Here is a 12,216-nt window from a genome sequence, read left to right as displayed (position 1 = left end):
CAATATTGAAAAGCTGTCTGAAAATGATACCTCATGAAAACCAGGAGTAATCCACTTGAGCCACTGGAATTTGTAGAGAATCAATGTTTTAAAGGATATAATTGATTGTGTGCAACTATTTAAATTGAACCATTGAGTCAGTGATAGTTTTGTCTCTTCTATTCCTCTGCATTTTTATTGACTGTTGAAATGTATCTATGCTATTTTCAAGTTTATCCCTCCTTTTTGTGTAAGCCAAATATGTTAAAAGCGTTGTTACTTTTCCTTTTCAATTCTGTCTTCAGTCTGACTTTATAGGTATCTTAGATGAACTTTTAAAACAGTGTGCTGATAGTCTTGTATCTGTATTAGCTTTGTTTTTGAGAAGTTACTTAGAATGTTGTTAATGTGGAATTTGTTTGCCTCTTATAGAAACATCTTGCTACTGTCCTGGAAAAAGAAGAAAAAGTATCAGTGCTCGGTAAAGAGGAACTTATTGAGATACCAGTTGTGAGCTCTGCCACTCAGATTGTGCTGAAAGGGTTATTCATGGTTCTTTTATGTCTTTTTAAAGATAATAGCAGGTCAGTGCAAATACATAGTCTGAGCTGTGTGGTTGTGTTTAATTCAGCTACTTTGCCAAAATGACTCTTTCATTTGTGCAACACCTGAGTTACGGTGTCTGGCTTCTGAGCAAAACTAACATTTCAGAAAGCTTTGGAAAATCTATTTATGTGGGAAGAATTTAAATACTACCAAATTATTTTTTTCATTCATAAATGAATTCAAATATTGAAGAAATTTATTTGAAGGTTAAGTGTAAATTTTCTTGATGTGTTGCCAAGTTAAATATGCTGGCTGTTGTTTTTCTACATAGCACTTATCATTTGACTGTCTTGATATCTTGACTACTAATGCCAGTGGTTACTAAAAATTTCTGATTTAAACCTTATTTTTAAATATTAATTATTGTAAAGTTTCACTGTTTTTTCTGAAAGTATAAAATTTTTTTGTTATACTTAAATTGTAAGTGCATTGTAGCAACACTGCTTTGTATGAGCTTAATGCTTACAGTTTGATTGCTTAATTGTAGTTTTCATTAATATTTATATATCTCTATATAGGTATGCAGATGACTACAGAGTTGCTCTACAACAAACTTATGCTTGGATGAATGAAAACCAACTTGATGTTTCAGATACAAGTGCCTTCCTTGCACGGCCCAAGCATAAAAGGAGTTTGCGGCAGAAAACCGTAGTCCACATGCTTAATTTTTGGTGCTTGAATCCTGCCGTGGTAAGCTGAGTGTGAAGTAGAAGGCCTTAAGTAATTTGAGTGATAACAAATATATATAAGATCTTAAAGTGATTGTATTGATTCTTCTAAATTCCTTCTTTTCTTTCTCCAACCTAGGCTTTTTCAGACTTAAGTGATGTCAGAACAATTGTTCTGACATCTGGTACACTCTCTCCAATGGATTCATTTTCTTCAGAGCTTGGCGTGAAGTTTTCTATTCAGTTGGAGGCAAATCACATTATTCGGAACTCACAGGTAAACTTCTGCATCTTTGTTCCCTCTCCTGAGGTGTAATGCTGGCCATTGGAAAAGAAACAATAACTTGCAAATAAAAATGATGACAAACCCAAAAAGAAATGTACGGAACAGACTATTGCTTGCATTAATGCAATTGTAAAGTACATTTTCAAATGAAAAAAGGGGCAATTTTTACACGCATACTCCCCTGGAAAAGTTGAAGTCATGCTACTTTGGTAAGAGGCATCTTATATCAGTTATTGCACTTTCTCTTCTGCTTTTAAATACTGGAATTAATTTGTTTAGAAATACCTCAATATTTTCCTTCACACTTAAAATTTCATTATTTAACCCAATGTAATTTAATATAGTTTATGTCACGTATTTTAGAATTGACTTTTTTAATATGAAATACACCAGGTTTGGGTTGGCACCATTGGAGCAGGCCCTAACGGTCGGAAATTGTGTGCCACGTTCCAGCATACAGAGACCTTTGAGTTCCAAGATGAGGTGGGAGCACTTCTGCTTTCAGTGTGTCAAACAGTTGGCCAAGGAATTTTGTGCTTTTTGCCATCCTATAAGGTAAGGAAATCTTAATTCATATTCTTCCTCTAAAAACACACCCACTCTACTTGAAAACGTACTGTGTAATCTTTTGCTTTATGCATCAACATACGTAAATGCTTATAAAATAAATGTATTGTAATAACACATTGTGATTATATTATATTGTAATTTCTTTATGTCATATTGACTGGCATACAAGTTTGTTTTCATGAAAAAATATGTTCGTATTTGTTTTCAACAGATGTCTGTATCTTAGTTAATGAGTACAATTGTTTCAATTAGTTTTACCAAAAAAAAAAGCCTGACCGATCTGCATTTTTTCGTAAATTGTTTCCCTGAATGTTTTGAAATTATTAAAAAAAAAAAAAATAATCTCCTCCATGTAAGTACACATCATGAAAGGAAACTTTGTGTGTAACTCAGCAGCAAGAATGCCTTTGCATGGTCTTTGTATGCTATTTGAATGTAGTATTCATCCAGTTAATTTCTTCTTTCCTTGTTTCTTGTTCCATTCCACTGCATTGGAGATTCTAGTATATTTTTCTTGGGTCGGGGGGAATTGCTCACTGATATTGGCTGAAAGGAATCAAATTTCTCAATTTCAAACTATGTAATATCTAATTTCGCTGACAACAGATATCCAATTATGGTTAATCTGTACCTCACAGTAGTTCTGCTTTCTTCTCTATTAGTTCTTACTGTTATTTATGGTCAGCTCTGAGGAACAGGAATATAAACCTGCAATGTAATTTTGTAATTCCTGCCCGTTTTTCTTGTAATGCTTGCAAGAGTGTGACTTTTTTCATTTTAAACCATCATGTATGATTTTAAAAAATCCTCTCAACAAACAAAAAAAAACCCTCTCAAAAAGAAAAAAACAAAACGAAAAAAATCCTACCAAATGAACAAAAACCCCAGCATAATGGAAATAAAGGTTTCAGACCATTTCCCTCATCTCTAAGGTTCCTTAACAGAGAGTATTTTAAAAAATGTAATAAAACAGATTTCTTCTTCTTCACAAAACCTTCATGTTAGTTTACTATTTAACTGAAGAGGCTGGAAAGCGAGGGTTTTTTCTTCACGGAGTGTCTATAAAGAATTGCAGTCATCAGTGCAATTACTGACAGTAACCATTAGGTGACCACATTAGACCAGGTAATGTACAGTCATTGAAAAAAGCAGATTACTGACTATAAATTTATTTAACCTAGCTCACAAAACTCTGCACTTATATGCAAAGTTAACAATCTGAAAATAGATTTTGCATTCAATTTATTTAAGAATTGAAATGGGAGCATATTTCAGTTTTCACTATCATCATTATTCTTTTACTAAAGTGTATAATGTTGAACAGTATGTGATAGTTGATCTTATGTGTACAGACCTGACAAATATTTATGGAAGTTTTTATGAGAATACTAATCTGAATTGAAAGTATAGAGAGACTTTGTAATGACATTTAATAAAGAAGGAAAGAGATTGCTGGACAGCTTTGGTACCCTTCCCCCTCTCACTGCCCTTATGTTTTACTGAAAGGTCACCTAGCTAAACACGTTGAGTGTTTTTTTTCTTTGTGGGAACACTTCCATGATCCTAGCAAAAGTATTGATAAATATAAATTGCAGACAATTGAAGGATGATATTTTAAAATCACATTGCCAATATTTTTCTATGGATGCCCTTTTTCATTCTACTTCTTTTATTCTAGATTGGGTTGCCTTTAAGTCTGAGATTAATATGTTGAAAACACAGAATAATATAAGCATAAGCATATTAGTACAGGGAAAACAAGGTATTTTTCTTTCATCATCATACAGAATATTGCTTACCTGCACATTTGCATTTCAAAACTGATTTTCAGAGATTTTCTTGGGGAAATTGCTATGTCTCTTTAAAAAACTGCAGCTTTTAAAGAAATTGTTCAAGGCTATCAAGATGTGATTAATATATATGGTCAGGTACCTCACTAAGTTAACTATTACAAGGTAAGCAGATTTTTTTCAGGGCTCAACCTATTTTATGAATTGGAGTTTCAGCTTTGGAATAAGTGAAAAATAAAGTCTTTTTAAATGTCTGGAAGGCTGAGGGCAATGCTCTGAATTTTGAGTGCCATCTATCTAGGTAATTTGACGGAGCTTGAATTTAGGCATGTACATTGGATTTTGGTTTGGTTATACTTACAGATACATTTTTCAGTTCAACATTCTCTTTTAAGAATTTGTGGCTCAGCAATGATGTCCTGTGCTCTGCACCTCCAGCAGAGGCCCTGCTTCTTGGATGGCTCTGTTTCAGTACCTCACTTTCAGCATTCATGCTGCACATTTTTACCTGTTTGCCTGAAAACCTTTTTGACAATTATCCCTAATTATTTTGCTTTGTAAATAAAGTTAATTTTATTTTTCTGGGTAGCCCATTATTAATTTAATTCAGGTAGTAAATTGTATGTTACTTTCCTTCTTTGTATATAAGGAGAGTGCTAGAGACAGAAATAGCATCTTACTGCACTTTCGTTCACTTCTGTTCACTTTGAATTTCATAGACTTTCATTCACTTTAATAAAATATAGGTATATGTTCTTTTTTATTGTAAGAATGGTAAATCAACACTTTTTGGCCTCTGTCTATGGGAGTAGAAAGAATGGAAGGTGTAGCACGTGCCACAGGCAGGAGAAGTTGAGAGCCCTGCCTGACACAGTTTGTGATGAACGATGTTGGGACCCTAGAGCTAGCACCCAAGCAGTGTTCTCTTACAGCTTGTCCTGTTATTCAGAACGTCGTTACACGATGTCGGAAATAAAACAAATTTATGGCAGAAATAGAATGAATATTACCATTTGAACTTCCCAATCCAGAATTTAAGGGGCTTTTATGGGTAATATTTATTTCTCTATATTTTGTCTAGAATTCCGTGTTGCTTTGTATACATTAAAGAAGTAATCTACCAATACTTGGTGAAAGTGATGACCCCTGTATTCATGTTAGAGCTGGAGAAACAAACTCTGGTAGAAATTTAATTATTTGTTTCAGACTTCTGAAGTGTATAATAGAGAGAAAAAATATCTCCTACTCACCTAGAAGAGATATCAACCTACTAGAAAGTTTCCAATGTGCAAATAAATAGAGGGCAAGTAAAATTTCTAAATGTCACCACATTAACCTAATCATAAAATGAGAAAACTGGATGCTGCTTATAGAACATCTGAGATGAACATTATAAATGTCAGCAGAGTATGTTGCTGCAGGAGCTACAATTTTAGTCAAATACTGCTTCCAGTGCTAATGTGTGCAAAAAGCATCTATTAATGGCTTGCATTTTGCTCTATTAGCGTTTCTTCAGGTAGATTATTTCCTGGGAGATTGTAGATTTCTTTGAAGAAGCTGTCTACTGCCAGGAAGAGGTAGTAGTCATTTGTCTATGTTTTGCTCTGGAGTGCCCCCTACAACAAGATACTTATAATCTGTAGAATGTTATTCGACTGTTTTGTGAAGAATTTAAGCTCCACAACATTGTAAGCCTGCATCCTTTCCTAATCATCAGTTTAAGAAAATACTTTGTCAGGCTGAAAAGGTACTTTCCAAAGACCTTTTTACCTAGTGTATGAACTGCTGTTACTGCAAAAAAATCTGAATTAAAAATAATTCTCCTGTTACCTTCCTCTGTGCCCCTCCATCCCCTGTTTTTTTTTTTTTTTAATCAAAGCAGCTGTAGCAGAAAGAGCTCAGTGCAGTTTTGTGGGAAAAGTAATTTGGAATTACTAGATGTGAATCTGAAAAAAGAAATAGTAGAGAACCTTGCTTTTATCTTAATCAGGTATTTGAATAAACATATTTTCATTGAAGAGTGACTGTTTAAATACATGTATGGCAAATATCCGAGGTTAATAATGCAACAGAGGAAAATATACGAATGAGAAGAAAACAATGCATCAGATATACATCTCCACATTCGATAGGTGTCTGTTTATGTTATGAACAGCTGTGTTGCCATGTTTCATGAATGGGATAATCTACAATAACGTACAAATTTTTGTCATTATCGGAGTTCTGGCACATTGACTTTTTTTTAAAATAAGCTTAATCTTAACATTTACTAAATTGCAAACCTAGATAATTTGTAGGGGTACTAAAACTGGTGATACTACGCAACAAAAATTCATTTATGTGAAAATCAGTAGCAACTCCAGCAAAAACACTCTATAAAAGAGAATATCAGAAGGTGAAAAGATTACTTGGAAATCTAAGATGCTTTTAAACAAGATTAAGATAAGGACCATTAGGGTTCATGTCGCCGACCTGTCTGCATTAAGATATATCTTTCCTGGTGCCTGCATCTTAGATGATTCATTCAATATGTGTCATATCAAAGTCAAGGTATCCAGCAAGGAGAAAAATGCTAATGCTTATAAATTTTAGTGATAATCCATCATGATGAATTAACTGACCTTTCTTTAGTAGCTTTTTTACAAAATAAGCTTTGGACAATAATGTTAATGTTGGTGTTTTGTTTTTTTTTTTTTCTGTGAGGCATTGTTGGTTAATTTGTGTCTGCTAATTGTTGAGCCATAGCTTGGAGGTAAAATTTTTGAAATCAGGTAGTTGCTCAAAAGGCTTTGACTGCCTGTTTTCATCAATAAAGTATTTCATCAGATAAGTATTCTTCGCTTGAGAATCTAAGATTTGTTTATTCCTTTTTTTTTTCTCCTACAACTTTAAGATGTAGTGTTCTCCATTGATTCAGATTAGTCATATTTCTTTTGTATCTGCTTTACTTTAGAAAGCTTTAACTTTTGAGGTCAAATAGCAGTTTTACTCAGTAGTTGTACAGTGTTGCTATGTATTTTGCATTATACTGTATCAAATAGTTTTGTAGAGGGAAATATCTTGGAAAAATGAAAAAAATTTCAGGAAATACTAGCCTACAAAGATAGAAATAGTAACTGCTTTGTCGTCTGTCTTGTGAACCTCTTAGAAGTGGCTGAATGGTCTAAATCTACGTTTAAAAAATTATTTGCTATACTCTCTATGAAGTATTTGTATCCAAATGTCTGTAAAATAGATACACTTTTTTTTTCATACCAGTTGTGTTACTGTTTTAAAATGCAGGTGACAATTGTTTAAGGTTTACAGCTATGGTGCTATGTGTATTTTACCTCTAATGGGTAGTTAATTACAAAAGTAGTGAAGATAATAATAGAAATAGAAAAGAAAATGAATGCAGAATTTTTAAGTCTTTCTTATATTGCATTAACATTGATTCTTTTTTTATGTATAAATTCCAGCAAATTAATGTTTTGGGGACAATTTAGTGGAGAATAATGAAAAAGTAGCAAGATTTCTTACAACTAAACAATATCTGCTGGAAAATGTTTGGACTGTCTAGAGCTTCTGCTGTGTACTGCAGTGATTCCAAGGGTTGGTGAAGAGTAACTTTAACAAATACTATGTTGGAACAAAGTGGTCTAAGGCGTTTGTTTCCTAGAGCACTTTTCTTGTGAATGACCTTTTTTTCAGTCTGAATTACTTCTAGTAAGGTTAGTTGGTAAAGAAGGTTCTCATACAACCTATATTAAGGGGTGGTTTTGAGTTTTGTTCCTGTTCACTAGCGCTTTGTTGGGAGTTGGAATTGAGGAAAAGAAGAACAGAACAGACAAAGTAAAAGAGGAAACAGGAATTACAAGGCTAATTGAAAGCACTGCTCCATTTATTGAAGTAGCACTTTTGTAACTAAGGGTATAATTTAAAAGCAACCAAAACCACGAGAAAATAATTTTTAGATCACTTTATTACAGATGCTATTGAACTTGAGGTTTAAATATAAAGGTAAATATTCGCGATACAGTCAGCTCTAACAACAGTTGTTACTTTTCCATGCAAGTGAGCATGTCACGAGTTTTGTGTACAATAAATCTGGGACCAAACTATTCAATACCTATCTTGAATACATCTGGCAGTCTCAATCGTACTACTAATGAACAAATACCCTTCATCATAAACTGGCATTGCCATGTGCTATGTTAGTTAGGAAGGCAGAACTATTAACGTGTAGGTACAGACCAATTAATGCTGCATTGCATTTGCTATTTCCCTTGAGAATTTTGGGGTAAGGTTATAATGATACATATATGGTAACTTTCGTCACTTGCAAAAAATAAATGCTGAATTTCATGTTTGAGTTTCTATGTATCTTATAATTTTAAGAGCTGCTAGTTCAGAGTTTAAGTTCTGTCAATCTCATCCCCTTTTCCTGTTCTCTTGGCTGATCACGTTTTCTTCAGTGGGAACGGACAGAACTGGGTGACAGCAAATCCATTTGGACTGGAACACCTTTGTTTATTGTCTTGGCTCCCTTTCCATGTTTAGGGTATCAGCCAAAGCTGTGGTGAAGTTGCAGACAAGTGCTGTTTCCCATTCTGTTGACATACTATTCTTGGCAGTATTACACAACTTCAGGCAAGCAGGCCCTAACGATATTAATTAACTCTGTGAGCAGTGTAGAGCATGGCAATAGATTTAACTTGTGCTGTTTTCAAACAGACTGAGAATCTTCAGGTTCAGTCTAGGTAGTTATTTGGAATAAACAGGAGGGACCTCAGTTTAACCTCTGACTATTGCACCTCTTCTGCCATTGCGCAGCAGTGTGTCTGCATTGGAGATGAGACCAAGTCCTTGACTATACTGTCTCCTGGCCTGGACATAAATGTGCCACCCCTATATATGACAGACTGAGGGAGGGATATACAGCTTCAGTATTAATTCTGAATGTCTGGCTCTTCTTAGTTTAAGGTAGACCCCTTTTCTTACTGAGATTTGTATGAGGTTGGTAGAAAATTACTTTTTTAAAGAAGTCTATGTCAGAGCGGCAGAAAATAAATTGGTCATAACACTGAAAAAAGAACAGAATATTTTCATTTCTAAAACTTTCCTGAAACACAGTTTTGTAAATAAATTATAAGAAACCCATTTTTTTCTGCCATCAATTAAAAAAAACAATGCTGCCTTCAGACAACTTTTACTTATTTAATAAATTACTTCAATAAATTTACAAAAGATGGTAGTCTGTTTAGCCAGGCCTATTAAAAGCATTAAGATTTGAGCACTGGCTGTTAAAATGAGTAAATGGCAATATCACAAAGTTAAACAAATGCCAAAAAACATTTTCCAGAGTACTGGGATTGTAACAATACCATTAATGAGGGCAAAGAGGTTTTAATGCAATTTGCACATTCTAAAGTTTCAAAAAGAGGTTTTGAGTTAGTGCATTATTAATGTTCTGAACATCTGGAACTATGTAAGAGCCATAGACATTGAGCAAGTGCAGGGTTTCCCCACTAGGTCTGATGCTGACTGATTTCCTCCCTAGCGAAAAGCTTGTTTTAAGAAGTTTGAGACAGTAAAATGACAATATCCAGATAAGAGATAAACATTCCACAGTGTCTTTTTGCTTGTAATGTGTATGGAGGAAAAATTGGAAACCATTAGGTTTGTGCAGTTAAAAGGCGAATTTGAAATTAAATAGGAAAAGAGTTTTTTGCACCACAGATGGTTGCTCCATGGTGCAGTTGCACTGATTGCACAGTGCTTATGTGAGGAATTATCTAGTAACGTCGGGTAGGTTCCATAAGATTACTTAAATTTTTCTGTTAGGTGTATTTAGGTATAATATGCAGGGATAAATGCTTTATCAAGACTAATATTCTCCTTGATATTCCTGTTGACAGCTGTAGGAGTACTTTGAGGAAGAGATTTACTCCACTGTGTAAATATTTGCAGGATGTGGGAATCTGTTCACACCAACTGTGTTTTATGACAGAAATTTGTCCTTTGAAGTTACATAAACATTAACTTTCTGCATAATTTTAATGTTATAGAATGTTACAGCTTTAAAATGATACAGGAAACAGAATGTTTCAATGTGTCATCTAGTTTTAGATGTAACTATAGCTAATATCCAACATCACGTTCATTGGGATGAAAAGAAAGGAGGCCCTTAAACAGACTGGCATATCAGGGGTAAGTTACGAAATAATTGTAAATTAATAATGATACTCACTTTCTGCACAGCATTTGCTTGCTGCCCTCAAGGGAAAGGCATTCTCTTACTCCAGAAGCCTTATTTGTTTGAGCCAAACAGCTGCAACGGTGCTATTACAGTATGTAAGAAACCCTAAAAACAAGAAAAGACTGTAGGGAATAGAATTCTGTCATCCTTGCTATCTCAAATTGTGTGCAAGTACCTAACAATAAAAGTAGAGCAAAATCATGGAAGAGTAATTAAACAACATGCAAAAGGCACTCTGTGTCTCTTTCCTGGCACTAACGACTGTGCAATGCCCCCTGGAAGTTTTGCAATGCCTCACTGGAATTTTTTTCAGTGACTGCAGGGGGCTGAGGTAGGGCTCATGACACTGAAGTGACCCTTTGGGGTTTTTTTTCTTTTTCTTTGAAAAAAAAGGCTTATTGCCAGATTCTAAAACTGTGTGTTTTGCCTTACTCTGATGAAAATCTTAGTGAGTGATTTCTGTCCGATGGGGCATAATTTTGGGAAAATGTGATCTAAAAAAGCCGAATTCTAATGACTCAAAAACTATGCATTTCAACATTTGTATCTAATAAACGTAGATGGAATTTTGTTTTACTTGTTATTCACTATTGTTTCTTCATTGCTTGTTTTTCACTCTTGCTCTGTGCTGGTAGTTTTCTTTCTGATCTTTATCTCAGCTTCTTTATGTTTTATGGGTTTTTTTTGCTCCCATTAATCATGTACAATATCTGCTTTCAGTTTTATTCTCTATTTTTCCATCATTTAAACATTTAAACGTTTGTAATATAAACTGTCTAGCTATTGGGGCCCTCACATACATCCAAAAGAACAATTTTCAGCTTGGTGTGCATTATCTGAGGTGTCTTCTGAGAACTCCAATAGCTCCTGTAAATCTTAATGTGATTTCTAAAGTCTGTAGTTTCTGGTTTTCCCATTGACTTGGGCATAGCGAAGACAAGTATGTAAAAATCACTGTGTGTGATGGAAGATTTCAACCATTCCATCACAACCCTCTTTTCTCTGCCTCGGGCACTGAAGACTATTGTGGTGGTATCGGTTCAAGTAGAGAAGGACAGTAGCAGAAGGAATAGTGAAGTTCGTACAAAAATAATTAGAATAAGAGTTTTTCTATAACCAGGTATGTAATCTTTATCCTCAAATTCAGCTGGCAAGCCTCCTTCTTTCATGTCATCAGTTCAATCAAGTTACTCTGCCAAAATTGAAGGTGGAACTGGCAGTTCACACCCTGGCAAGATCATTTCTTGTGTAATTATAGAGGCTACAGCAACCGTTATCTCCTTGAAATAAGAAAGCCAGAATTGTGCTGAATTATGCTCCAAAGGAATAATTGAAATTCTCCTAAACTTTTAAAGCTGATGTGTGTTTTATTATAATGATTTATTAGAATGTTTTCACTTAGAATTTTTTAACCTCTTGAGTTGTTTGGGTTTTGGTTTTGGAGTGGTTTTTTTCCCACTGCTTGGTTACCGATGGCTAATTTCAGTTTTGACCATCCACATGTGTTACAAAGCAGGCCAAGAAAAATGTTGGGCTACATCAAAGATAAAATTTTATCTTTGGGGGATTATAACTGACAATCTGAATAGTTGCACAATATTTGTTTTCTTTCTTAAACAGTATGACAGGATCCTAGATTACTGGTTATGGAGTAATTTTCCTGGTTTCTGGGAAATTAGAGACAATCCAAACATTAGATATGCTTAGAGAAGTTAGAGGAGATGATCCAGCAGCTTGCTGCTGAATGGCGAGGTTCTTCCCCCTTTCCTTGCTATCGTTCTTGTGCTACTCTGAATTTTGTGTCAACTGATTCAGATCTCCAGAACAAAGGAAGACTTTTTATCCTTTTTTTTTTTTTTTTTTTTCCTCCCTGGTTAGTTTTCTGCTGGCCTTGTGAACTGAGTTGGCTCGTCAGGAGGTCATAGAAGTGTCAGAGATAGCTCAAGGGAAGAGATGATATTGCATATTCAAGGAAGGGAGCAAGATCATCCCTTTTACTGCTAGACTCAGTCTCAGAGACGAAAGGTTACTGTGTTTTTTTTAAAACACGTTTTTCAGTGATTGACCTTAATATGAGAA

At 34.6% G+C, this 12,216-nt stretch overlaps 1 protein-coding gene across 7 annotated transcripts in view; it reads left to right on the top strand.

Annotated features, from left to right (window-relative positions):
• Positions 1-12,216, top strand: part of BRIP1 (BRCA1 interacting DNA helicase 1) — a 68,592-nt gene that overhangs the window by 16,794 nt on the left and 39,582 nt on the right. For 6 of the 7 annotated variants that reach the window (XM_075168438.1, XM_075168437.1, XM_075168435.1 and 3 more), the window contains 4 exons: positions 412-563; positions 1,104-1,275; positions 1,393-1,530; positions 1,933-2,094. In XM_075168438.1, coding sequence (XP_075024539.1) covers positions 412-563; positions 1,104-1,275; positions 1,393-1,530; positions 1,933-2,094 — 624 coding nt within the window. The remainder of the gene's footprint in view (positions 1-411; positions 564-1,103; positions 1,276-1,392; positions 1,531-1,932; positions 2,095-12,216) is intronic. The other variant, XM_075168436.1, reaches the window with a different exon arrangement.

The sequence above is a fragment of the Calonectris borealis genome, chromosome 19 (genome assembly GCF_964195595.1).
Source record: "Calonectris borealis chromosome 19, bCalBor7.hap1.2, whole genome shotgun sequence".
Lineage (NCBI taxonomy): Eukaryota > Metazoa > Chordata > Aves > Procellariiformes > Procellariidae > Calonectris > Calonectris borealis.
The sequence above is the reverse complement of the archived record's forward strand: the minus strand, read 5'-3'. Positions and strand labels throughout refer to the sequence as shown.